The following is a 27,753-nucleotide window of genomic DNA, read 5'->3' as shown; positions in this document are numbered from 1 at the left end:
AACTGTCTTCCAGTATTTGAGCTCCCACATCAATATTCACCAATATTCATCCTTAAACAAAAGAATGATTTCAAACAATAACATTTAATAAACAATAGACTCATTAGCATAACAAATAAGTGTCCCACAGAGACGAAGGTACTACTTATGTCGACCCATTTGCTTTCTTTCAGTAGAGAGGAGGGATCGCATTTCGCTTCCGTCAAGTGTTTGCTACATACCGCTGTCGCCGTGTTTTTTCGTCCTACGGCCATCGATGAAGGCTAATTGCATGGGTTATGACAACTCAACACAACGGACCGGCATTATTGTCGGATATTTCACAAAATGTACAAAAACTAGAAATTTCTAACGATTTAGCGTAACACAGTGATTGTTCACAACGATGAAGTCATATTACGAACACAAGTGCCAAGCACGGGCATGTACCAGATGCGCGATGATATTACCGTCACACATATACGCACATTTCAGTTGGCAGTGTAACCCTGTGACCTCAAAAATGTTTACGATTCCTGACGTCACGAAAATTCAAATCTTGTCCGTTCAACAGAAAACTGGAACATGAATTTCAAAACGTTTTCTTGACACTTGGCCTCTCTATCGTCTTGGTTTGGTTGTGTAATATATGCAACTTGGAAGATGTCAGGTGAAATCTTCAAAATACTTACACAGTCTCACCTTGGCATCCAGCATCACATATTACTACCATCTTGCCTGTTTTATTGCTGAAGTGTATGGAAATGCAAATAAAATGTTAAATACACATTATTGTAAATCTAATATTCAAATTACATGGTTGGCTAAACTTCTGACTCTGCAAATCTACAGCATTTCCTTGACTGAGTGAAAAAGCCTTAGCAGTCTTAGCAGAAGAATGTATACCCATATGTTGGATTCACTTTTTTTAGAAAAACTGGTATGATTGTCACAAAGAATGGAATAATCTGATCAATCATTCTGTCTTTTCAAATATACTTATAGGCAGAGATGTGTGGAAAGTTGGAAACTGCAATGGAGAAACTGTAGCACAGGGGATGCAAATTAATACATTTTAATGGACTTTGAGATGCTGAATGCCAAGTTGGAAGCTGAAATGCGGGACAGCTACCATAAATATCTGTTGACAAAAAAAGAAGAAAAGAAACGGTAAATGATCATGACTGAAATTCAACTTCACCCAATTCTTCATCTACGAAATTGGGGGGGGGGGGCAGTCTGCCCCTGCCCCCCCGCCTCGTACGCTTATGGTTTAACTGCCAGCTATTGACATGAAGTGCGATATGTGTGTCATCATAAACGCTTTGTTATTGTGTCTATATATATAGATTATAAACACAGCTCATGGTTCACACCGACACATTACAGTATAGACTTGGTTACTCCAAATCTAACGTTATCGATGTGTAGGTAGGGCAAGGGCCAGCTCGTTTACGCGGAAAAAGGCGGAAATCGATTAACATTTTGCCATACACATGCGTGTGCTCTACACACTGGAGTTCAGCATACACTTGCATGATGCAAAAATCGATGAAAAAATCAAAGTTCGATTTCAATATTTTCTACCTTATGAACAAGAGTAAAACTTTCTGAATCATGTATAATAATTCGTTCTTTACATAGAAAGATACAATTTACTAGATTATATGTTCTAATACGCAAGTGTCACAGTTCCAAAAATCCTCAACACTTACCACGATCCGAGTCCAACATTTTCGACAGAGGAACCAAATACCGTGTTAATTAATAATTCATGCAATCGTTTGCATTTCTGACGTAGTTCGATGTAGAGTATACATATTTGGCTGTATCCTTGCTTAATTTGGAACGATTATGAATGCATATGCATATTTGGTGACATAATGTTGAGAGAACCTTTCACAGACTTTGAGTTTCTGTAATAAGCATTTCCGGGTCACGGAGCCCTTGTCAAAAAATTCGCAATAACGAAAATCACATCAATTCCCTAGCGCTCTTCCATAGGCAGCGTTGGAAATTCACAACAGTTACTTCCCACACCTCCCGTTGACTTACTGTGAGGCCATGTTTTTCTTCACCGATAACAGTTCTTTCCTAATTTCATAACACTTTGTCTAAAACATCTTTAGAAAGGTGGAATAAATTTCTTCATTTCTCAGTTGTTTTCTAGTTTCTATTTAGCATGGCACAATCGGACTTTGGGGGTTAAAAATGTAGAGGTAGGTAACTTTTGAAAACCAAAAGTCACATGTAAAACACACATGGCAACATGTAGCGCCGTCTGGCTTTTGAAACTCCATTATTGAAAGTTCAATTGTGTCTCTATAACACTGGCCCTCCTCTTTGTCTAAATTGAATATGCATTACAAATGAGTGACAGATTCTGTACCTATAAACATTATTGTGGTTGGTTAAAATTCTCAATCGGACCTAGAGGTAACAAATGAGAGTCATCGTTAGCAAATATCGACCTTCTTGCCCAACTTCTAGAGACGCTATTGTAGACGCCCGCGTGGTAGCGCTAGTATCATAAGCGTAGGAGGCGGGGGGGGGGGGACTGCAGCCCCCCAAAACAAATTTGTTTTGGTGAAAATTCGGGCAATATGCTGAGAATTTTTCGGGCAACTAATGAAAGAAGAAAAATTTGCAGTGTGTTTTTAAATTTTTTGGGGGGGTGAAAATTCGGGCAATATGCTGAGAAATTTTCGGGCACCTATACTGAAAGGTGAAAAATTTGCAGTATGTTTTTCAATTTTTTTTGGGGGTGGGAGGGGGGGGTGAAAATTCGGGCAATATGCTGAGAATTTTTCGGGCACCTACTGAGAGAAGAAAAATTTGCAATGTGTTTCAATTTTTTTTGGGGGGGGGGTTGAAAATTCTGACAATACGTTGAGAATTTTTCGGGCACCTACTGAAAGAAGAAAAATTTGCAATGTGTTTTAATGTTTTGCTGATGAATGCCTATATGTGCTATCATATAGGCATTCATCGGTTATTACATCACATGCCGATAACCGATGAATGCCTATATGGCATGCACATTACGAAAGATTTTGCTTATATTTTTCGGGCAAGTCGTTACAGCCCCCCAAAATCAAATTAGGCTCCTACGCCTATGGCTAGTATAAGGTACTGTAACTACGCACGGTTGAATCGTCTGTCAATTTTTTTATTTTATTTTGTTGCTGTACCGTTTAGAACTCACATTCAGTTTAAAAGAACATTAATTGGTAGTTTAACTCACCCAAATTCCCATCTACATTGAGAATGCAACAGTTTGCGTCACAGCAATATAAAGAAACCGCGCTGATCCACAGCGCTCACGTTTGGGAGCGATGAGTCACACTTTATCCTTCAAAGAGCTTATATTGCAGTACTTTTGAGTGTCGTTTTGTTTTGGGGGGTGAAGGAATGGATATGATAGCAATGTAAGGCAAGTGTAAAAGTGCGTGTATGTGTGACGCGGTATGATCATCGAGCATTCGGTACCTGCCCGTGCTTGGTACTTGTGTTCCTAATATGACTGTTTTGAAATCTCATTTTCCAGAGGTGTGCTTTCGGTGGCGAATATTAAAACGCTAATTTCTTATTAGTCCTTGGGGTTTGAAAGGTGATAAGAATAGTTTTGAACATGGATTTTCTCATAGATTCACATGAATATACTCTCGATTAGTTGGATTTTACTAAAAATAATCTCGACAAAGAAAGTGTTTTGGTGTTGACAACATAGTTTTAGTTTCCATTTCATAATATGGGTGTTTTGGCCGATTTCCCTTAAAAATAATGCGAATATGTATCGTGGTAGTATGGTAATCACAGAGCTTGTTCATATTTTTAACAATTCTTTACATATTTTCGGCCTTTGAAAACTATTTCAGCCTAAACATAGTAGAGATTAAGTTATTGTGTACCCGTTTTGTGACAGTTTGGAAAATATCGTACATTTGCGATGAAATTGGACTCATTTTAATAACGGTATCTAAAACGACCAAGTTAAGTTTAGTGTTACAATTTTAGTGTTTGTTTCAGGCGCGTAGCTAGGAATTTGCTAAGGGAGGTGCGAACCTGTAGGCAAACTACGCGCCTGGTTTGTATCCGATTATATATGGTACATACGTTTGGCGGTAACAAAATTAAAACGAAATTATTACTCACCAGTTGGCCCGTTGCGAAATAACCTTTCAAACCTCAAGGGCTAATAAGAAATTAGCGTTTCAATATTCGCAAACGAAAGCACACCTCTGGAAAATGAGCTTTCAAAACACACACTGAAGCTAATCCGTTAGAGTACAGCAGCTCCCTGATTATACAATCTCAGGTAATTCCGTAGTGAAGTGTAATGGGGTTACGACGGTTTTGTTAACAAAACCCTCAACATTAAACCATGCAAATGAGAGAGAGCCGCAAAACACGTCTACTCTCTCCAAATCCAAATCACACACTGAAGCTAATCCGTTAGAGTATAGCAGCTCCCTGATCATACAATCTCAGGTAATTCCGTAGTGAAGTGTAATGGGGTTACGACGGTTTTGTTAACAAAACTCTCAACGTTAAACCAGGCAAAGGAGATAGAGCCGCAATACACGTCTACTCTCTCCAAATCCAAATCGCACACTGAAGCTAATCCGTTAGAGTATAGCAGCTCCCTGATCATACAATCTCAGGTAATTCCGTAGTGAAGTGTAATGGGGTTACGACGGTTTTGTTAACAAAACCCTCAACGTTAAACCAGGCAAAGGAGAGAGAGCCGCAAAACACGTCTACTCTCTCCAAATCCAAATCACACACTGAAGCTAATCCGTTAGAGTATAGCAGCTCCCTGATTATACAATCTCGGGTAATTCCGCAGTGAAGTGTAATGGGGTTACGACGGTTTTGTTAACAAAACCTTCAACGTTAAACCATGCAAAGGAGAGAGAGCCGCAAAACACGTCTACTCTCTCCAAATCCAAATCACACACTGAAGCTAATCCGTTAGAGTATAGCAGCTCCCTGATTATACAATCTCGGGTAATTCCGTAGCGAAGTGTAATGGGGTTACGACGGTTTTGTTAACAAAACCTTCAACGTTAAACCATGCAAAGGAGAGAGAGCCGCAAAACACGTCTACTCTCTCCAAATCCAAATCACACACTGAAGCTAATCCGTTAGAGTATAGCAGCTCCCTGATTATACAATCTCGGGTATTTCCGTAGTGAAGTGTAATGGGGTTACGACGGTTTTGTTAACAAAACCCTCAACGTTAAACCATGCAAAGGAGAGAGAGCCGCAAAACACGTCTACTCTCTCCAAATCCAAATCACACACTGAAGCTAATCCGTTAGAGTATAGCAGCTCCCTGATTATACAATCTCGGGTAATTCCGTAGCGAAGTGTAATGGGGTTACGACGGTTTTGTTAACAAAACCTTCAACGTTAAACCATGCAAAGGAGAGAGAGCCGCAAAACACGTCTACTCTCTCCAAATCCAAATCACACACTGAAGCTAATCCGTTAGAGTATAGCAGCTCCCTGATTATACAATCTCGGGTATTTCCGTAGTGAAGTGTAATGGGGTTACGACGGTTTTGTTAACAAAACCCTCAACGTTAAACCATGCAAAGGAGAGAGAGCCGCAAAACACGTCTACTCTCTCCAAATCCAAATCACACACTGAAGCTAATCCGTTAGAGTATAGCAGCTCCCTGATTATACAATCTCGGGTAATTCCGTAGTGAAGTGTAATGGGGTTACGACGGTTTTGTTAACAAAACCTTCAACGTTAAACCATGCAAAGGAGAGAGAGCCGCAAAACACGTCTACTCTCTCCAAATCCAAATCACACACTGAAGCTAATCCGTTAGAGTATAGCAGCTCCCTGATTATACAATCTCGGGTATTTCCGTAGTGAAGTGTAATGGGGTTACGACGGTTTTGTTAACAAAACCCTCAACGTTAAACCATGCAAAGGAGAGAGAGCCGCAAAACACGTCTACTCTCTCCAAATCCAAATAACACACTGAAGCTAATCCTCAAAAAATCCACTAAAACAGCACAGACATTTGCTTCAGCGGATATCACAGTTCGGTTTTTCTGCAGCGCTGATGATGAAAACGGTTTTTCTGCAGCGCTGATGATGAAAACGGTTTCTCTGCAGCGCTGATGATGAAAACGGTTTCTCTACAGTAATGATGAAAACGGTTTCTCTGCAGTAATGATGATGAAAACGGTTCGATAAATTACTATTAGTGGAAAAGTATCTTCGATACAATCGTTACTATACGAAACTGTTTGTTGAATCTGTTAAACTGTTGCCAATCACGACACGGGTATTTCCTTCATGTACCTTCCTACGCCACTGATGACAATTGCGTTACACATAACGAATGACAATATGTTATACACACTAAAAATTGCGTTGACTAAAACATGAATGAGTGAACGTGAATGACAGCACAGACATTTGCTTCAGCGGATATCACAGTTCAGACTTAATCGATAAATTACTATTAGTGGAAGAGTATCTTCGATACAATCGTCACTATACTACTACACTAACTGTTGCCAATCACGGACACGGGTATTTCCTTCACGTACGTTATCTCTATACATGAGGCGGATTGGATAAAATTAGTGAGCGTAGGCCAATCACGATACATAATTGTGTGTATTTCCTTCACTTACGTCATCTCTATAAATAACCTATACATACGCCGGATTTGAGTATAAGTAGAATAGTATCTTCGATACAATCGTCACTATATACTAAGCTGTTGAATAACATGGATATAGACATGGATAACACGAAGGAAAAAAGTGTTTCAATTATGCATCTCAACATTAATAGTGTCCTTGCCAAACGTAAAAAACTCCTGGAAAAAATCATCAAATTTTCCCCAGATGTTATTTGTCTAAACGAGACTAAATTAGCCGATAGCAGTAGTTTAACGCTACCGGGGTATATTATATACAGAAAAGATGTTTCTAGAATGCAAGGGGGTGTACTGATAGCTATTAAAGATTCCATACCTTCTAGGGACATAACCGAGGATAGTTTTGAAGAAATTCAAATTCTCGAAGTTCTCTTGACCGATATCAACCTGAAAATCATTTCGTACTACTCTCCTCCAAAAATCCCTCTTCACGATACAGTAATCGAAAAGTGTGTAAACCCTTCCACTATTCTTCTGGGTGACCTAAATGCACATCACAAGGATCTAGGTTGCACTAAAACTAAGTGTAAAGGCAAAGACCTCATTAATCTCTGCAAAGAAAATAATCTTAAAGTTCATAATAAGGGTACAAAAACTAGAACAAACCCTAACAATGGCACTAAAGAGCTTCTAGACTATGCCATTACCTCTAACAGCTTTTCTGAAAATATCGGTGAAGTAAAAGCAAAAGTTGATGATGCTAGTGGCATTAGTGACCACGATATAGTTTCCGTTTTAATTAATATAAATCCGAAAAGCCCCCCGGGTAAGGGAAAGGGGAGAGAAGAAATAAAAAAGGGGGAAAAAAGGGGCAGGGAAAGAGAGGAAGAAGGAGAGGAAGGAAAAGAAAAGAAAACGAAGAAAGAGAGCTAAGGAGAATTGGAGGAGTAAAAGTAAAACGCCAAGACACCATGAAGAGAAAGAGGAACAGTGACATAATTACAGCGCTGATCCCTATTATATACAAAAAGAAATAATGCTTTAGCAGCAAGGCGCAACCTATCGTCGTCTGAGACGGTCGGAGGCCAGAGAATGGAAGGTCTATAACATGATGTGTGACTGGTGACAATCTTCAAAAAGGTTATGGATGGATAAAAACCTATTGGGAAATACTTGGTTCTTCATGCAAAAGTGTACATCTGGTTGGTCATTTTCAAGCCCGAGAAGTGCCATTTCCTTAGATAGTAATTCGCGCCTCCTGGATACGCGCCTGCTGTAATCAGATTTCAATATAATTAACATCAATATATATATATAAATAAAATCAAGAAATGAATCAACTCCCTGTCTCTGTTGCTCTTCATTTACTTGTCCATTTTCCTCTTTTTTTTTCAACCACATGAAACAATGAACTATACAAAAGTGTGAGTCCTTGTGGATAAATGAGACCAGCATGTTTACAAGTTCATATATTACTACTAATTAAAAACCTCTCTCCCTAAACAGTTGGAAGTCTGACCACAATATATGACCGTTATTCGTAAAATTAAACGAGACCATAGGTTGAAGTTTGATCAGTGGCGTAGGCAGGTACTTTTGAGTGGGGGGGGGGGGGGGGGCTGAAGACTGATTGCCGGCCTGGGGGAAGGGTCTAATCGAGGGATTTTTTTTTTCATTTCCAGGTGGACTCAGATGCAATTTGGTGCAATATAGCACACTTCAACACCCACTCCATTTTGTAAATAATTTTGCATTTTCACCTGGCCTTAGATGCAATTTGGTGCTCCAAATGAGATTTTTTTCTCATTTGGAAATGAAAAAGGGGTTTTCTGACTTGCGGAGCGGGGGGGGGGGGGGCGGAATGATACTTCCGCCCCACCATATTTTTCACTGGGCGGGGGGGGGGGGCTGGCGCCCCCAGCCCCCCGGTTCCTACGCCCTTGAGTTTGATTGAGATTCTACTGAGACATTACAAGAACGAAGGGAGTACGACGGTTTTGTTAACAAAACCCTCAACGTTAAACCATGCAAAGGAGAGAGAGCCGCAAAACACGTCTACTCTCTCCAAATCACACACTGAAGCTAATCCGTTAGCGTATAGCAGCTCCCTGATCATACAATCTCAGGTAATTCCGTAGTGAAGTGTAATGGAGTTACGACGGTTTTGTTAACAAAACCCTCAACGTTACACCATGCAAAGGACAGAGAGCCGAAAAACACGTCTACTCTCTCCAAATCCAAATCACACACTGAAGCTACTCCGTTAGAGTATAGCAGCTCCCTGACAGCGTTACCAGCGACAGTTGACGAAAAAACGCTAGATTTGCGAAAATAAAACCCTAGAAAACGCTAATTGGTAGTTTCCCTAACATTCGTGTTGTTTGGAGTCAATTTAGCACAGATTCGTAGGATGAATGGTCACCGATCACAAAATAGATTTTGAATAGTTGATTTGAGTGATAGTTTGACCCAGAAAATTTGAAAAAATATGGAAATTTTCGGTAGGAAATTCCGAAGATTGGGCAAAAATACTCAAAATAATTTGGATGGGTCTCCAAGTAAGAATTTTGTCTAAATAATTTGAAAAGTGGTCAATTTTTGGTAAATTTAACTAGTTTTAGGCAAAAAACGGTAGAATTACCAAAATTAGAAAAAAAAAACGTGCGCTTGAACCCCACAAATTAGTGAGCGTAGGCCAATCACGACACATAATTGTGGGTATTTCCTTCACGTACGTCATCTCTATAAATAACCTATATATACGAGACAATCTACGCTACGGCGGTAAAAATTGTCCCGATGCGCGAATTGACATGTTACATTGACATGTAGGCTAATCATGACACGGGTATTTCCTTCACTTACTTCATTTCTATAAATAACCTATATATACGAGACAATCTACGCTACGGCGGTAAAAATTGTCCCGATGCGCGAATTGACATGTTACATTGACATGTAGGCTAATCATGACACGGGTATTTCCTTCACTTACGTCATCTCTATAAATAACCTATATATACGATGGATTTTAGTATAAGTAGAATAGTATCTTCGATACAATCGTCACTATATACTAAGCTGTTGAATAACATGGATATGGACATGGATAACACGAAGGAAAAAAGTGTTTCAATTATGCATCTCAACATTAATAGTGTCCTTGCCAAACGGAAAAAACTCCTGGAAAAAATCATCAAATTTTCCCCAGATGTTATTTGTCTAAACGAGACTAAATTAGCCGATAGCAGTAGTTTAACGCTACCGGGGTATATTATATACAGAAAAGATGTTTCTAGAATGCAAGGGGGTGTACTGATAGCTATTAAAGATTCCATACCTTCTAGGGACATAACCGAGGATAGTTTTGAAGAAATTCAAATTCTCGAAGTTCTCTTGACCGATATCAACCTGAAAATCATTTCGTACTACTCTCCTCCAAAAATCCCTCTTCACGATACAGTAATCGAAAAGTGTGTAAACCCTTCCACTATTCTTCTGGGTGACCTAAATGCACATCACAAGGATCTAGGTTGCACTAAAACTAAGTGTAAAGGCAAAGACCTCATTAATCTCTGCAAAGAAAATAATCTTAAAGTTCATAATAAGGGTACAAAAACTAGAACAAACCCTAACAATGGCACTAAAGAGCTTCTAGACTATGCCATTACCTCTAACAGCTTTTCTGAAAATATCGGTGAAGTAAAAGCAAAAGTTGATGATGCTAGTGGCATTAGTGACCACGATATAGTTTCCGTTTTAATTAATATAAATCCGAAAAGCCCCCCGGGTAAGGGAAAGGGGAGAGAAGAAATTAAAAAGGGGGAAAAAAGGGGCAGGGAAAGAGAGGAAGAAGGAGAGGAAGGAAAAGAAAAGAAAACGAAGAAAGAGAGCTAAGGAGAATTGGAGGAGTAAAAGTAAAACGCCAAGACACCATGAAGAGAAAGAGGAACAGTGACATAATTACAGCGCTGATCCCTATTATATACAAAAAGAAATAATGCTTTAGCAGCAAGGCGCAACCTATCGTCGTCTGAGACGGTCGGAGGCCAGAGAATGGAAGGTCTATAACATGATGTGTGACTGGTGACAATCTTCAAAAAGGTTATGGATGGATAAAAACCTATTGGGAAATACTTGGTTCTTCATGCAAAAGTGTACATCTGGTTGGTCATTTTCAAGCCCGAGAAGTGCCATTTCCTTAGATAGTAATTCGCGCCTCCTGGATACGCGCCTGCTGTAATCAGATTTCAATATAATTAACATCAATATATATATATAAATAAAATCAAGAAATGAATCAACTCCCTGTCTCTGTTGCTCTTCATTTACTTGTCCATTTTCCTCTTTTTTTTTCAACCACATGAAACAATGAACTATACAAAAGTGTGAGTCCTTGTGGATAAATGAGACCAGCATGTTTACAAGTTCATATATTACTACTAATTAAAAACCTCTCTCCCTAAACAGTTGGAAGTCTGACCACAATATATGACCGTTATTCGTAAAATTAAACGAGACCATAGGTTGAAGTTTGATCAGTGGCGTAGGCAGGTACTTTTGAGTGGGGGGGGGGGGCTGAAGACTGATTGCCGGCCTGGGGGAAGGGTCTAATCGAGGGATTTTTTTTTTCATTTCCAGGTGGACTCAGATGCAATTTGGTGCAATATAGCACACTTCAACACCCACTCCATTTTGTAAATAATTTTGCATTTTCACCTGGCCTTAGATGCAATTTGGTGCTCCAAATGAGATTTTTTTCTCATTTGGAAATGAAAAAGGGGTTTTCTGACTTGCGGAGCGGGGGGGGGGGGCGGAATGATACTTCCGCCCCACCATATTTTTCACTGGGCGGGGGGGGGGCTGGCGCCCCCAGCCCCCCGGTTCCTACGCCCTTGAGTTTGATTGAGATTCTACTGAGACATTACAAGAACGAAGGGAGTACGACGGTTTTGTTAACAAAACCCTCAACGTTAAACCATGCAAAGGAGAGAGAGCCGCAAAACACGTCTACTCTCTCCAAATCACACACTGAAGCTAATCCGTTAGCGTATAGCAGCTCCCTGATCATACAATCTCAGGTAATTCCGTAGTGAAGTGTAATGGAGTTACGACGGTTTTGTTAACAAAACCCTCAACGTTACACCATGCAAAGGACAGAGAGCCGAAAAACACGTCTACTCTCTCCAAATCCAAATCACACACTGAAGCTAATCCGTTAGAGTATAGCAGCTCCCTGACAGCGTTACCAGCGACAGTTGACGAAAAAACGCTAGATTTGCGAAAATAAAACCCTAGAAAACGCTAATTGGTAGTTTCCCTAACATTCGTGTTGTTTGGAGTCAATTTAGCACAGATTCGTAGGATGAATGGTCACCGATCACAAAATAGATTTTGAATAGTTGATTTGAGTGATAGTTTGACCCAGAAAATTTGAAAAAATATGGAAATTTTCGGTAGGAAATTCCGAAGATTGGGCAAAAATACTCAAAATAATTTGGATGGGTCTCCAAGTAAGAATTTTGTCTAAATAATTTGAAAAGTGGTCAATTTTTGGTAAATTTAACTAGTTTTAGGCAAAAAACGGTAGAATTACCAAAATTAGAAAAAAAAACGTGCGCTTGAACCCCACAAATTAGTGAGCGTAGGCCAACCACGACACATAATTGTGGGTATTTCCTTCACGTACGTCATCTCTATAAATAACCTATATATACGAGACAATCTACGCTACGGCGGTAAAAATTGTCCCGATGCGCGAATTGACATGTTACATTGACATGTAGGCTAATCATGACACGGGTATTTCCTTCACTTACGTCATCTCTATAAATAACCTATATATACGATGGATTTTAGTATAAGTAGAATAGTATCTTCGATACAATCGTCACTATATACTAAGCTGTTGAATAACATGGATATGGACATGGATAACACGAAGGAAAAAAGTGTTTCAATTATGCATCTCAACATTAATAGTGTCCTTGCCAAACGTAAAAAACTCCTGGAAAAAATCATCAAATTTTCCCCAGATGTTATTTGTCTAAACGAGACTAAATTAGCCGATAGCAATAGTTTAACGCTACCGGGGTATATTATATACACTCTAAAAAAAAATTACATAGGTTGTGTAAAATTCTACACAACCGCTGTGTAACTAGTGCACCTATCAACCTTGTGTAGAAACTACACAACTGTTGTGTAATTGATCATTTACACAACAGTTGTGTTAAATCTACTCACAGTTGTGTATATCCCAATACACAATACTTGTGTAAATTGTACACAACCAGTTTGCAATTTCAGCACACCTTGTGTAAAAAAACATACACAAGTTGTGTTAATTCTACACAACCTTTTTACAATTGATTAGTGTAATGTACACAACTATGAGCACATATTACACATACTTTGTCCAGTCTTAACACATTCTGTAGCTATAGTTCATAGCACAGAGCATAAGTATCAATTAAAAAATAATATCCAGTATAGACTATACACAGCCTCAATGTTTTGGTATGTATCAACCATGTCCGGAATAAGGTTATCAGTTCTCCTGTTGTGCTTTACATATCTTTGGATGTTATAAATAGTAGCTTGCTAATTGTGTGGATTCTACAGTAAGACCTGTGTTAAACTTAACTGCAAATTGCTTAACTATAGATGTACAGTAGGACACTATTCACGATACAAAAAAGGATATCAATTTTCTTGGTATATATATATTTTGGGGAGATCAAAACAAATGCTCTCCATTACAATGAATAAAACCGTAAAACATATAATAAAGAGAAGAAAAGTTGATGGAATTCAGCGACTTACGTAACATAACAAGAAATAAAACAGAAATATGTACTTTAATAGATATAAACTATAAATCAATGGATTGGTCATTTCCACATCATCATTGAAAGAATAAGTTGTAGGCTATTCTTCCGTTGAAACAAGTAATGGGTTTTACAATATTCACCATCATGGAAGTCACCCATAACACCATCAGTGCTCCCCCTATGTTCATTGACACATTCTACAAAGCCAGGACTCTCAAAAATAAGTTTGATGACATCTTTGATAGGAACATAGTAGAAAACACGAGGGGTTGGCACCTGCATCACATTCCCATTAGTTATATCAGTTCTTGGTGCATACCCTAATGTTTTCTGTTTCTCAATAGGTTGGATAAAATTCTTTGATGCCAGCAGATACTGCAGTTGCTTGTAATCTGTCTCTATGTCATAAAACGGTTTTTGACAAAGTGAAAACTTCTCAAAGAGCTCAAGAACAGGCTCACTGTTAGTATCAACATTCTGGCTATGCAAAAATGCTTTTGTGTTTTCTTTTAGACTTCCAACAAGGTCATCAAAAGGCTGAGACACATCTTGCACCATAGTTGACACTGAACTTTGAGACACACTACTGAATGATTTAAGTTTGCAAATTAGCATGAGAGCTCGTTCCTTAACTTGCTGTTCATCAAGGTGATCCCACTCTTCATTATATGCATCATCATCACTATCTTCATCCATGTCATCAATGCAAATGTCATCTTGCTGTATGTTTCCTACCACAGCCTCCACAGGCAAATCATCATCTTGCTCTTGGATATGTTCTCCATTGCAAATATAAGGCATTGTGTGTTGTTTAATGATGTGCCTTTTGAAGCTGTAACTTTTCCAGAAGCTTTGCTGACATCCATTTTGTTCACACACTGCAATAGATCTAAAATCACTTCCTCTAAGCAAAGAAAAGGCTCTGAAATGTGCAAAGAGCCCCTTTATGCCACCATTAACTTCAGTTTGACAGTGGAAACACTCTAGCGCCATTGTTAATACAAAATTATATATTTCTTTGTAGTGTTTACTTGTTTTGCTAACTCCCTGGCAGTAATAACAGCTTCCTTATCAAAGTTTGTGGGATCAGAGAGAGCTTTATTATTTGTCCTGTTTGATTTTGTTCAAACCCTTACTGCACCTCCACTTGAAAAAAAAATCATCACCGTTTCTTTTCCTTCATTCTTCAGGGCCTCAAAGTTCCTCATAAACGTGATTCTCGGTCCAACTTTTGGGAACGTTCTTTTATTTCTTCCTTTCCCAGCAACAGGAAATTGTCTATGTCAATCTCATTTTCTAAAATTAAAAGAAAAAGATGATTTACTTGAAGTGTTACAAACAAGATATGGAATGGAAATGAACATTAGTCAAAATGACAGTTATTAACTGAACTGGTACTAAAGGTGTGTATGCTGGAACATCCACATGCCATTCATTACTTTGGAGGTATTCCCTGTTACTATCAGCACATAGAAATTGTTTCTTTTGCAAATCTGTGAACTAGCCTTTCATTGTCATTAATGAAAACTTATACCATAACTTCTGCACTTACAGATGGTCAGAGTGCATGACAAAACTACACAGAGGGATAAGCTTTGATAGGATTTTAGAGGCACAAACTGAAAACACTCAGCCTTTAATGCAAATGCACACAAGATTGCCCTATGCATTCAATATCCCCTTTCCCAACTTAAGGGAAAGCTGTAGTAATTAATCAATGATTTCTAATATATTGAAAAAATAGGTCAAGGCTTGTAGCCTCTGCTATACAGTATTAACATTAGCATTCTTGGGTTACAATAGCAATTGCCTAATCTATGTGAATTTCTATTGTGATATTTATGCAAACTTCAACAGCAACATGCCGAAAACATCGGTTCATATAGTTCACTACCTAGGCCTAGCCTACACTACGCTCTGCACGCGACTTACGTAATTTAAACTTACTGTAGTGCACAGCAGATTCATAATGCTCTATGAAAAGTTCTGCTGGAATCCTGCTGGAGTATAATCAAAGTTTGATTTGAATACAGTAACCAATTTAGTGCTGTGCTTGGTACTTAAAGGCTACATGAACAGCTAAACAGCAAAACTGCTGTACATAGTTGGTTGGGATTTTGATTGACTATAGCCTATTGACGAATGTGATCTGATCGCTGCATTGATGATTGCGCAAGGTGTCAGCCTGCATCGTTGACGCTAGCAGCCACAAAGTGCAATTGCATAACGCAGCTGATAATAGTAAAATATGATCAACTAGGTAGTTTAATGACCGTTGTTAGTAGCCACTAGCTTCAAACAAGAAAGCTGTTTAGCTGGTGCCACAGAAGTATACATACTTCCATCAAATTTCAATGAATCAGCATCCTAGGAAAATACTATAAGCCTACAGGATGAAAATGGTTTCAGAAAATGAAGCAGACATGCACTCATAATACTTAGCAAATTTAGAAAACTTAGTTGCCCTTCTCATTAACAAGAATGTAGAATTATAGGCCTCAACTTTATAAAAAGGCCGTTACAGGGGAAATATTCAACTACATCATCAGTTCCAAGTCCAAGGGCTTAGAGTATAAGAAGCATATGTATTAAACCTGGCACCTGAGCAACATCAATTTTTCAAACTAAGGGGAGAATTCCTGGGAACAACCTTGGTTTGTTTTGTGTAGGCTTAGATTTAGAAGTAAGACATCAAATCAGGATAGGCCTATCTTCATGAGCTAGGATTGTACTTGTAGCCTCTACTCTAGTCATGAGTAATTTTCTCTTTCAAATCAAAATAAAAAAAACCTATAATGCAGGATTTTAGAAATATCCTATGATATTTTAAAAGGAGATAAATAAGTGCAATAGATTCGGCGCAGCCGTTTACTTTGATAAATAAAACGCTTTCGTTGATAAACAAACTATGCCTAGGCTATAGGCCTACTACTGTACTAGATATAGGCCTATGCCTATACTGTGTAACGTTAGGTCTAACGTTAGTAATTATTACTTGTACTAGGCCTATTACTAGTCTGTACACTACATTGTACGACTACGTGAGCCTGTGATTTGCATGAAGTTGCGTTGGCAAACCAAATTAGTTTCAAGAAATATTTTCAACTAACCTTCATATATGTCCTGCATATAAGAAAGACCCCATTCCTTGAGTTTTTCTTGGACAAAGTTCATAGTTGACAGGTAAAAAATAGGTAATTATAACAGCAGACGGTTACCAGCGTAAGTATTGATGACTGATAGAACGGCGTCAGTAAAGAGCAGTGCAGTGATATATAAAATTCCCGGGCGGCAGTTTATTGCCAGATAAAGCTACGAAATCTTAAAAAAACATTTTTACTCAACTTAAAAATCCAGGAAAAATTAAAAGTAAAGTGCAAATGAAATTATAAACTGATTTTAATTTTATAATCTGCTTACAGTACTGAATAAATTAATACATTGAAATTAAAGCAGGAAAGTGGTTGTGTAACTGACGAACATAGCTCGAACTACACAACCAAGTGTTAGTTTCAATTACAATTGTGTAAAATGACATTTACACAGAGCCTGTGTAGAAATATTTACACAACTGTTTTAAGAGTGTACAGAAAAGATGTTTCTAGAATGCAAGGGGGTGTACTGATAGCTATTAAAGATTCCATACCTTCTAGGGACATAACCGAGGATAGTTTTGAAGAAATTCAAATTCTCGAAGTTCTCTTGACCGATATCAACCTGAAAATCATTTCGTACTACTCTCCTCCAAAAATCCCTCTTCACGATACAGTAATCGAAAAGTGTGTAAACCCTTCCACTATTCTTCTGGGTGACCTAAATGCACATCACGGGGATCTAGGTTGCACTAAAACTAAGCGTAAAGGCAAAGACCTCCTCAATCTCTGCAAATACAATAACCTTAAAGTTCTTAATCAGGATACAAAAACTAGAACAAACCCTAGGAATGGCACTACAGAGCTACTCGACTATGCCATTACCTCTAACAGCTTTTCTGAAAATATCACTGAAGTAAGAGTTATTGATGCTAGTGACATTAGTGATCACCACATAGTTTTCGTTTCAATTAATATAAATCCGAAAAGCCCCCCCGGGTAAGGAAAAGGGGAGAGAAGAAATAAAAAAGAGGGAAAAAAGGGGTTGGGAAAGAGAGGAAGAAGGAGAGGAACGAAAAGAAAAGAAAACGAAGAAAGAGAGCAAAGAAGAGTTTGAGGAGTAGAAGTTAAACGCCAAGACACCAGGAAGAGAAAGAGGTACAGTGACATAATTACAGCGCTGATCCCTATTTTATACAAAAAGAAATAATGCTTTAGCAGCAAGGCGCAACCCATCGTCTTCTGAGACGGTCGGAGGCCAATGAATGAATGGTCTATAACATGAAGTGTGACTGGTGACAATCTTCAAAAAGGTTATGGATGGATAAAAACCTATTTGGAAATACTTGGTTCTTCATGCAAAAGTGTACATCTGGTTGGTCATTTTCAAGCCCGAGAAGTGCCTTTTTCTTAGATAGTAATTCGCGCCTCCTGGATACGCGCCTGCTGTAATCAGATTTCAATATAATAAATATCAATATATATGAATAAAAGCAAGAAATAAATCAACTCCCTGTCTCTGTTGCTCTTCATTTATTTTTCAATTTTCCTTTTTTTTCAACCACATGAAACAATGAACTATACAAAAGTGTGAGTCATTGTGGATAAAAGAGACCAGCATATTTACAAGATAATAAGTTACCACTAATTAAAAACTTCTCTCTCCCTAGCCACCTCCCGGTCTAACCCCCTCTCTTCACAACCCCTCCATAACCAGAAATACCTTCCTATCCCTCTTTAATTTGGATGCCATTGTATAGTCTCTCAGACCCTGGTATACACTGCCGAGCATTAATTCAGCAATTCTTTACGAATGGTATGAGTTCATGAGCCACGGGGAATGTTCCTACTTAAACCAAACGTAAAAATTTGTAATAGCTGATGACTCTCCTCAGCAAGAAAAGGCAAAAGGTGTGAAAAGTTAATTATAACCCCCATTCAGCCAAACGGCAAAAGGATGTCACACTACAGTTGGAAGTCTGACCCCGTGACCTCGAAGAAAGATCAATAATCGCACATATCATTAAATTTCCCCGCATTTTACGTATAGCAGGTCCTACGATTCACTCACAGAATTTACAGACATTGAAGGTTTACAACTTACCAAAACCTCACAGAATGGATTAAAAGTAATTCCAATGTTTGGTAGGGCAAAGATACCCAAGAAAAAATCAACGAAAACCTATGAAACAACGATTGCAATCCAATTTCGTCCTCACACATGTATACCTAACTGACACAAAATAGATCAAAACGAACCAACGAAAGAGAGTTACAGCAAAAAAGTCCTACCATTTGTAGATCTTCTACTCTCCTACATGATGCTGTAAAGTTTAGGTGAAATGGTTGTCTAAGACGGCCAGTCACAAAACGATTACCTCGACTCGGCGATTTTGTTGCTGTCGCCGCCATTTTGAAATAAGGTAGACTTTTGCCAAGCCGTTTGCATGCTATGGCCTACTACCGACAAGACTTCACTCAAATCATTATTAATGTAGTGGAACCCATTCCTTTAGTTTCTGGTCTTTTTGGAATGTTAGGTTTTGTGTCGTGAAAATAAGTAATTTAAGTTGTGCTAAGGTTTGGAAGTAGTTTTTTCTCCAATTCTAAGATATGATTAGGTTAAATGTGGAATTACTGAGAGCTGCATATGGGAACGGTAAGAGTAGCAAGATGGGGAGAGGGCAAGGGAAATGGTGTTACCTTTCTGGCAAGATCATTGGTGGTAACTATGAAGGTAACACAAGCTTCCGTGAGTCTGTTGTCAAAATTGAAGGGGTTATAGCACATGTCGAATATACAAAGGTAACATGGCCTAGGCCAAACCGTATTTCTAGTTGCTTTATTGTAAGGAACTTCAAAAATTCCGATGATTTATACCTACAATACAGAATGATTTATACTTACCCACTTACCATAGTTCCACAGTTGCCCTTACTCAGTGAGATTCTGCAAAGCTGTGTACTCATCTGTCTGCTTATATCCATCAATGAATATCAGCTAACAGTTTTCCAGTCAATACCAATCCTTGTTTTGATTCATGTATCACACTACATAACCACTTGTCAATATTGGAGTTAAGTACTGGGGCTGGGGTAGAGGTGTGTTGTTTAGGGGAGGGGTGTGGTGTTTTAAGGGGTGTTTGGGAGGGAATGTGCCATGTGGTGCTTATCGGATGGGTGTGGTGTACACCAGCTTTGGGAAGAGTTAGGGTATTTTGGAGGGATAAGGTGGTTTTGCCGCATTGGGATGGGGACTATAACTAAAAGCGGACTTACAGTACACAGGACATGCTTGGATACATTACGTTCTATGGATACTCTGACCAAAATGTTTGAGTAGGGCTGTTTTCTTTTTCTTTTGCACATGCATAGATACAAACATTAGTCAACATTGGAAGTAGAGTTGCCTGGTCTTTTATTGATATTGTAACAATAAGGCACTTCACGCGACAGAAAAAGTAAACAAAAACATTTGGTGACACTCTTCGTGAAAGAACATGTTTTAATGTCCTGTGAAAATATGGGCATGAAATATAAATTACTTTGATCACTTCAAAGTGAAATACCTTGATCAAATGGAACGAATAGCTTAACAAAATTTGAAAACTTCTTCAAATGAATCACACTTCATACTGTGAATACTTCACACACAATGTCAAGTGCATTATAACTGGAAGGGGTATTACAAGGTGGCATAGTGAAAGGCATGCCATAGCTAAAAAACAGTTCAGGTGCCAGGATGGATAGTTTTGTAAATTTGAAATGGGGAGTTATAACTGTGGCATGTAGCATAAGATTTAAATTAAAAGACAAATATAGAAAAGTAAATGGTAAGAGTAGAAAGTAAATAAATGGCTCCAAACTTGACATATAACTTAAACAACATGGTCCTATCTTGGATAATTTTGATGACGCAAATGCCAACAATATATCATGTTCTTTCAAAGGTCATCAGCAAGCCTAGACCCCCCCCCCACGGGGTGCTAACATATAGGAGCAACGATGATATAGCAAACTAGCTTGTGTGTCATTGACTGAATAATTTTTATCACGGATTTATCGGTTTGACATGTTTAGAGAGTTTTTTTTTTCTATATTGTTCTTTGTCTTTGTAATTGGAAAAGGAGGGCTGCTCATATTAGATATGCTTTGTTTGAAATTATTAATGTACAACTGTGTATTTGTATTGAGGAAATAAACTTAGCCTGACCTGCACGTATTCATACAGCTGTGTGTTTCAATCATTCACTCTATAATTGCCGAACTTTTGAACCCGATTAGTCACAATCGTTATACCGTAACCTTCTAAGAGTAATGTATGTATATACCCGCCAATGGAGCGTTCAGATCTCGAACAACTGCAGTTAACATCATTACTTTAGAATAGTATGGAACCAAGGATGGATTAGAATATCAGACTGTAAGTTATTTCAGGATTTTATGAAGGACGTTGGTGAAATTGGACGTTTTCAACAACATCAACAACAACAAAAAAGGAAGGAGAAAGAAATATAACACAAGATTTGGAAATTACTCCGCCTTATTAACTTTCCTAAACTATACTTCTAGCTCGACACCTAAACTCACATTGTGTATACATTGAGGGTTTCGTGATATCGATATTCCAAACCCGGCTCAGCCATCGCTATGGTGGAAGGATACATTGATTCAACAGTGTCAACATTGATTCCAAATTGAGCAAAGTTTAACAGCATATTCCATTTAAGCACCCACCATGTTAATAATGTGAGGGGTCACACCCTCACACCTCTCTCTTCGATGACATGGCATTTCAGCCCCCCCCCCACCCACCCAACATCCTTCCCCTTCTCCAGTACAAAAACTGTGGTTGCACTCCTCTGAATAAGTCAATCAGGGTTAATCCTTGTGGTACGTTATCGTACGACGCATATAATCATAGAAATTAAGTCGGAAACGTACGCTGGAAAATCCGGTCCTGTCGTAATTGGGAAACCCCCGGTTACATAACTCTTTATAATCTATAAATGACGCAGTAATTTCCAACAATCAATGTTTACCTCAAACTTGTCTACAATCTGCACGTGTTGAAATGCATAGGGAAATTATGTTGAAAAATGTTCAAACTTGTTTATTCCTTCACGGATAACTGCCGCTTCCATCGACAGTCCAAGCAACGTTCGATCAGATGTTTTGCCTCGCAGATGGTAATCATTGAAATTTGAAGCAAACGTTCAGGATTGTTTTATTTTTCATCATAAAATAAAACTGTTAGCAAACTGCTTATCTACTAAAGAGCCTGTGTAAGAATATGTGTAATGGTGCACAAGTTTGCCTGACGTTTCGACCCTGCTAGGATCGAAACGTCAGGCCAACTTACTCTAGCACATCATTTTTATATCAGATTATATATTCCATATCAGCTAACGAAATAACGAATATTTGATTTCCGTGCGATATGCTTTTCACTTAATTTACGTTGAAGTTGCAACACTGATAATGGTTATAATACCAGTTGTAAAATCTGTCCCTCAATTCCCGCCTGTGGTCTGAACGGTGACATCTCTATGTTTTGACGTCTCTGCATTTCAGACCCCCCCCCCTACCCACCCACCCAACCTTCTTCCCCTTCTCTAGTACAAAACAATGTGGTTGCGCTCCTCTGAATAAGTCGATCAGGGTTAATCCTTGTGGTACGTTATCGTACGACGCATATGATCATATAAATTAAGTCGGAAACGTATGCTGGAAAATCCGGTCCTGTCGTAATTGGGAAACCCCCGGTTGCATAACTCTTTATAATCTATAAATGGCGCAGTAATTTCCAACAATCAATGTTTACCTCAAACTTGCTTACAATCTGCACGTGTTGGAATGCATAGAGAAATTATGTTGAGAAATGTTCAAACTTTTTTATTCCTTCACGGATAACTGCCGCTTCCATCGACAGTCCATTAAGTTCATTTGTGGGAGATAGGGCAGTTATTCGTTGTTTGATGTCAATTTTAAGATTGTTTTTAAAATCGATATGTTCCGACGTATCTGTTCCGACAAAGAAGAAAAAAATCGGAGCAAGTTTGTTTTTATCCAAAAATTTGTTCGTACCAAGAAAAGTAGTTTTGTGACCCCAATATTTTTGTGACCAAACTTTTTTTGGGACTTAATTTTTTTCGACCAACATTTTCTTGGATAACATTTTTTGAGACCAAAATTTGTTCACATAAAAAAAAACCCACAAGTTTATGACCCAAACAGTGCTTGTGACCCTAAATTTGTTGGCACTCAAATTTTTCATGTTTTATTCTTTTTCGTGCAAATATACAAAAAAAAATTGCGCCATGCTGCTTGCAAGTGTTGTTTTTTGGTCCCAAACTTTGGGCCATAGAATTTTTGTCCACAAATTTGGAGTACAAACAAATTTCGGGTCACAAGCAATTTTTGGTCACAAGCACTGTTTGGGTCACAACAAAATTTGGGTCACATTTTTGGGGGGGGGGGGATTTTGGGCCCCAAAAAATTTGGTCCAGACAAATGGTTGTTCACAAAAACATTGGGGTCTGAAAACTTGTTTTCCTGGTACAGTACAAACGATTTTTTAGATTAAAACTTCGGAACATAGAGCATCGGTACATAGAGACGTCGGAACATAGAGACGTCGGAACATAGAGCATCGGTACATAGAGACGTCGGAGCATAGAGACGTCGGAGCATAGAGATGTAACCGTCTGTACATTAACTTTGTTGTGGCGGAATTGCAATATTGCGAATTTGCGACTCCTCGTTATAAATGTACAACGTCCCATGTTTTAATTACAATGTTCTTTACTTGCTCCATTAATCATTAAGTCGTTCAATACATCTTTGATTGTATGGCCTAGAAGTTAGTAATCATGCATAACACTAAAACATACTTTAGGCCAGTTCCACGAAAATGATGAAATAATCAGCAATCGACCCGATTGTCACAGGAACTAATGGGTAACGGTAAAACTGATCATCATATAATCGGTCGAACACTATTTGATATGTGATAGGAACCATGGAATGTAGAAAATAAACTTGAAAATTGAAACATTTCATGGCAAAATTTGTATAAGGGGCAAAGGTAGGATTCACTTGTAATGAAAAAGTTGGAATGTACAGTAGTTCGAGAACAAGTGCATTCCCATATATGTTTACAGCAGCTTTAGTAAACTAATTACTTTAGCAATTCACGGCAGAAAATTATTCAGAGAACACTCTCGCCACTTTTTAGGTCCTTTCTTTGACTTGTAGATCCTGACTTTGGGATGTGATTCCATTTTGATTAACTCTGAACAAAAATGGTTTAATAACTCACTCTGTATCAAGCCAATATCTCCGGCACAAAACTTTCCAATTTCCCTCTGTGTAAGCGCAATCTTTGAGCTTTGTCCATGTTTGGGATATTCTAAAAAGTGTTATTTGCAACAAAGAGAAATATTTATAAACACATTAAAATGGAAGATACCATGATGGAACATTTCTGGTTTTTGTTTCTACATGGTCACTAGCTTAGATTTATAACAGTCTTTTCTGTTCTTCTAGTGCCCATCATATGTTTCACTTCCAAAGTTTTGTATCACTATATTGTATTTAACTTGTACAAACTTATGCGAAATATATTTGAAATTAAAAAAAATTGCGGGAAGCTAAGCACCATCCATTTACAACACACACCCTAACGTGACTTTTGATCTGGCAATTTTTTTCCCCACAGCTTTATAGTGTAATAATTTCTCATAATTCGGCAGATATAACTTTTGCAATTCACATCTACACGTCAGTACTCTACCACATATTTTATTACGATAAACAGATCATGTCCTGATCATCGCTGGTCAGTATTTTCCACTGTTAATTTAAGAGCAGTTTTTTGTATTTGTGTAGAATGTAAGACAGTCATTGTTTTGTTCTCAAATTATTTTGAGAACGACACTTCACATCCCTAACCTATTTTAATTTAGTGATTTAATATTATTTATATTATTATTAAACCCTAACCTGTATGCCTGCCTTACCATTGTTAAACTCAACGCCAACCTATAATTAAATATAACAGACCAGCAACGAGTGGGACATGATCCTGATGTTGATAAACTAGAACGTTATTTAAGATGTAAATAATACAAGCTATACAATCAAAGAAGGTCTATCCAGGTTCATGGCCAGTTTACCTCTGAGTCAGGGTCCTTGAATATATGTATGAAGGTACGTTAAATTCATGATATACATGGACACTCATATTATAATTAAGGGTGATGACAATCTCGCTGAGTTTGCTGAGGGGTTTAGTTTATGTGATTTCACTGGATCAATGGGCCGACCAGATTCCGCCAGAAATAGATAAATGTTCCCCTTAAATGGTCGGGAATCAAAATGCTGAAATAGTTTACCTAACTTGGCACAAAAGTTGAAATTTACCATATAATTCTACTAAATCTGTGGAATAATCAATGGAAGTGTCTTGAAATAAAATACAAAATTTATTGTTTCACCGCACATTTTTGCTGTTTCATTGCAGGCTTGGTTTAATTAAGTAAACAAAAGATGTTTAAAATTTGACTGACAAGCACGGTTACTACAGTGGCTAGTATCAGTGCAATTTCACTAGTAAATAAACGGTACGCCAATTTAGGGAACAGTATATTACCAAATACGAAATTTCGCTAATTAGGTATACGCACCGTGATAACGAGAACTCCACATGAGTCAGTACTGATGATGCTACAACACAATACTGTATACAGTAGACTAATGGCACTAGATCCAGCTAGTTGCCAACTTAACGTAACTTAAAGTTAGGTCTGAGCACAAGTTAATTAGTATTAAATCTATTTTAACGCACCTTGCAAGAGAAGTTGTAGTATAACAGGCTGAAGATACTGTCCGCTATTACTTCATCAGGAAGATTGCATAAAAGAAGTGCCATTGCAACTTTCTGACACAGATGAAGGATTGAAGTTATCAATAACTGATTTTTCGTTTTCAGATACGATCATACCGTACGGTGTCATCGGTGTTTCCACTGTGGGCCGAAGTCCAAAATCGTTTAAGTTCGTTGCAACAGAGAGAGGACTACCAACAAATGCCATTATAATTATGAAAATAATATGAAATCACCATTATCAATTCCACCGCTATCGATTCCACCGCTATCGATTCCACCGCTACCGATCCCAGCAAACACAAAACGTTGTCATAACATTTTTAAAACAGTCTCTAAGATATGTTTTTATAACGTTAAATGTGGTGTTATAAAAACGTCGGCATAACGTTTTTATGAGATAATAAACTTATATTAATGTTTTAACGAAAAATGTTTTGAAATAATAGCCGGAAAACGTTTTCGTGACATATTTATTACACCACAAATAACGTATCAAAACAAAAGGCGAAACGTTTTAATAACTTTCTAAAAACGTTCTTGTGTTTGCTGGGATTCCACCGCTACCGATTCCACCGCTACCGATTCCACGGCTACCGATTCCACCGCTACCGATTCCACCGCTACCGATTCCACCGCTACCGATTCCACCGCTACCGATTCCACCGCTATCAATTCCACCGCTATCAATTCCACCGCTATCAAATTTTGATTTTTGTCGAGATACAGACTTACGCTAACTTGACATCTCGGTAAAATTTGTCCCGAAACGCGAGTTGACATGTAACATCATTTAGCACTGTAAACTTGCTTTGAACTTGAAGAAGAGCATCAAATTAGATGTTCACCCTTCGAACCGTAATCACACACTGAAATCAAAAACCGAAAATCAAATCACAAACCAAAAATCAAAAACCAAAAACCAAAAATCAAATCACACACTGAAACCGAAAACGCGAGTTGACATGTAACATCATTTAGCACTGAAAACTTGCTTTAAACTTGAAAAAGAGCATCAAATTAGATGTTCACCATTCGAACCGTAATCACACACTGAAATCAAAAGCCACTCATACTTTCTCACGTAATGCCGTAGTGTAGTGTAATGGCGAGGTAAGATTTGCCCCACAATTTGATAAATTACTATTACAGTGGAATAGTATCTTCGAAACAATCGTCACTGTTCTAAACTAAACTAAACTACTGTACTAACAGCACAGACATTTGCTTCAGCGGATATCACAGTTCAGACTTATTCGATAAATTACTATTAGTGTAAGCAGTAATCTTCGATACAATCGTCACTGTACTAAACTGTTTGTCGAATCTGTTAACTGTTGCCAACCACGACACGGGTATTTCCTTCAACTACGTCATCTCTATACATGTGCCGGATTGGATAAAATTAGTGAGCGTAGGCCAATCACGACACATAATTGTGGGTATATCCTTCAACGTGCGTCATCTCTTTACAGGCAGCGGATTGGATTTTTTACTATTAGTGGAATAGTATCTTCGATACAAATCGTCACAATACTAAGATGTTGAATAACATGGATATGGACATGGATAACACGAAGGAAAGAAGTCTTTCAATTATCCTTCTCAACATTAATAGTGTCCTTGGCAAATTTAAAGGTAAAGGTAAACCTAAACTTCAACTACTCCTGGACTTACTCGTAATCGAAAAGTTATCCCCAGATGTTATTTGTCTAAACGAAACTAAATTAAAAGATACCAGTAGTTTAGAGCAACCGGGGTATATTATATACAGAAAAGATGTTTCTAGCAGGAAAGGGGGTGTACTGATAGCTATTAAAGATTCCATACCTTCTAGGGACATAACCGAGGATAGTTTTCAAAAATGTCAAATTCTCGAAGTTCTCTTGACCGATATCAACCTGAAAATCATTTCGTACTACTCTCCTCCAAAAATCCCTCTTCACGATGCAGTAATCGAAAAGTGTGTAAACCCTTCCACTATTCTGGTGGGTGACCTAAATGCACATCACGAGGATCTAGGTTGCACTAAAACTACGCCTAAAGGCATAGTCCTATTTAATCTCTGCAAAGAAAATGATCTTAAAGTTCTTAATGAGGGTGAAAAAACTAGAAGAGACCCTAACAATGGCACTAAAGAGCTTCTAGACTATGCCATTACCTCCAACAGCTTTTCTGAAAATATCGGTGAAGTAAAAGCAAAAGTTATTGGTGCTAGTGGCATTAGTGACCACGACATAGTTTCCGTTTCAATTAATATAAATCCGAAAAGCCCCCCGGGTAAGGAAAAGGGGAGAGAAGAAATAAAAAAGGGGGAAAAAAGGGGCAGGG

General features: G+C 38.2%; 1 protein-coding gene across 8 annotated transcripts; it reads right to left on the bottom strand.

Annotated features, from left to right (window-relative positions):
• LOC139968898 (uncharacterized) lies at positions 1–26,733 on the bottom strand. Of its 8 annotated transcripts, XM_071973523.1 has the most exons (5): positions 25,384–26,733; positions 23,857–23,946; positions 12,319–14,740; positions 4,135–9,624; positions 1–1,120 (listed from the first exon to the last, which is right to left on the bottom strand). In XM_071973523.1, the coding sequence occupies exon 3, from the start codon at positions 14,435–14,437 to the stop codon at positions 13,505–13,507; it is 933 nt and encodes a 310-aa protein (XP_071829624.1). In that variant the 5' UTR covers positions 14,438–14,740; positions 23,857–23,946; positions 25,384–26,733; the 3' UTR covers positions 1–1,120; positions 4,135–9,624; positions 12,319–13,504. The 8 variants fall into 8 exon arrangements, 6 of the variants coding, with proteins under 6 accessions (XP_071829624.1, XP_071829617.1, XP_071829653.1 ...); XR_011793590.1 differs by lacking the exon at positions 12,319–14,740 and having other exon boundaries at positions 4,135–6,164; positions 18,829–23,946; XR_011793593.1 differs by lacking the exon at positions 12,319–14,740 and having other exon boundaries at positions 4,135–6,164.
• Between the last annotated feature and the right edge of the window lie 1,020 nt (positions 26,734–27,753).

This window comes from Apostichopus japonicus, chromosome 1 (assembly GCF_037975245.1).
Source record: "Apostichopus japonicus isolate 1M-3 chromosome 1, ASM3797524v1, whole genome shotgun sequence".
In the NCBI taxonomy this organism is placed as follows: Eukaryota; Metazoa; Echinodermata; class Holothuroidea; order Aspidochirotida; family Stichopodidae; genus Apostichopus; species Apostichopus japonicus.
Note: the sequence above shows the minus strand (reverse complement) of the source record. Positions and strands in the feature narration are given on the sequence as shown.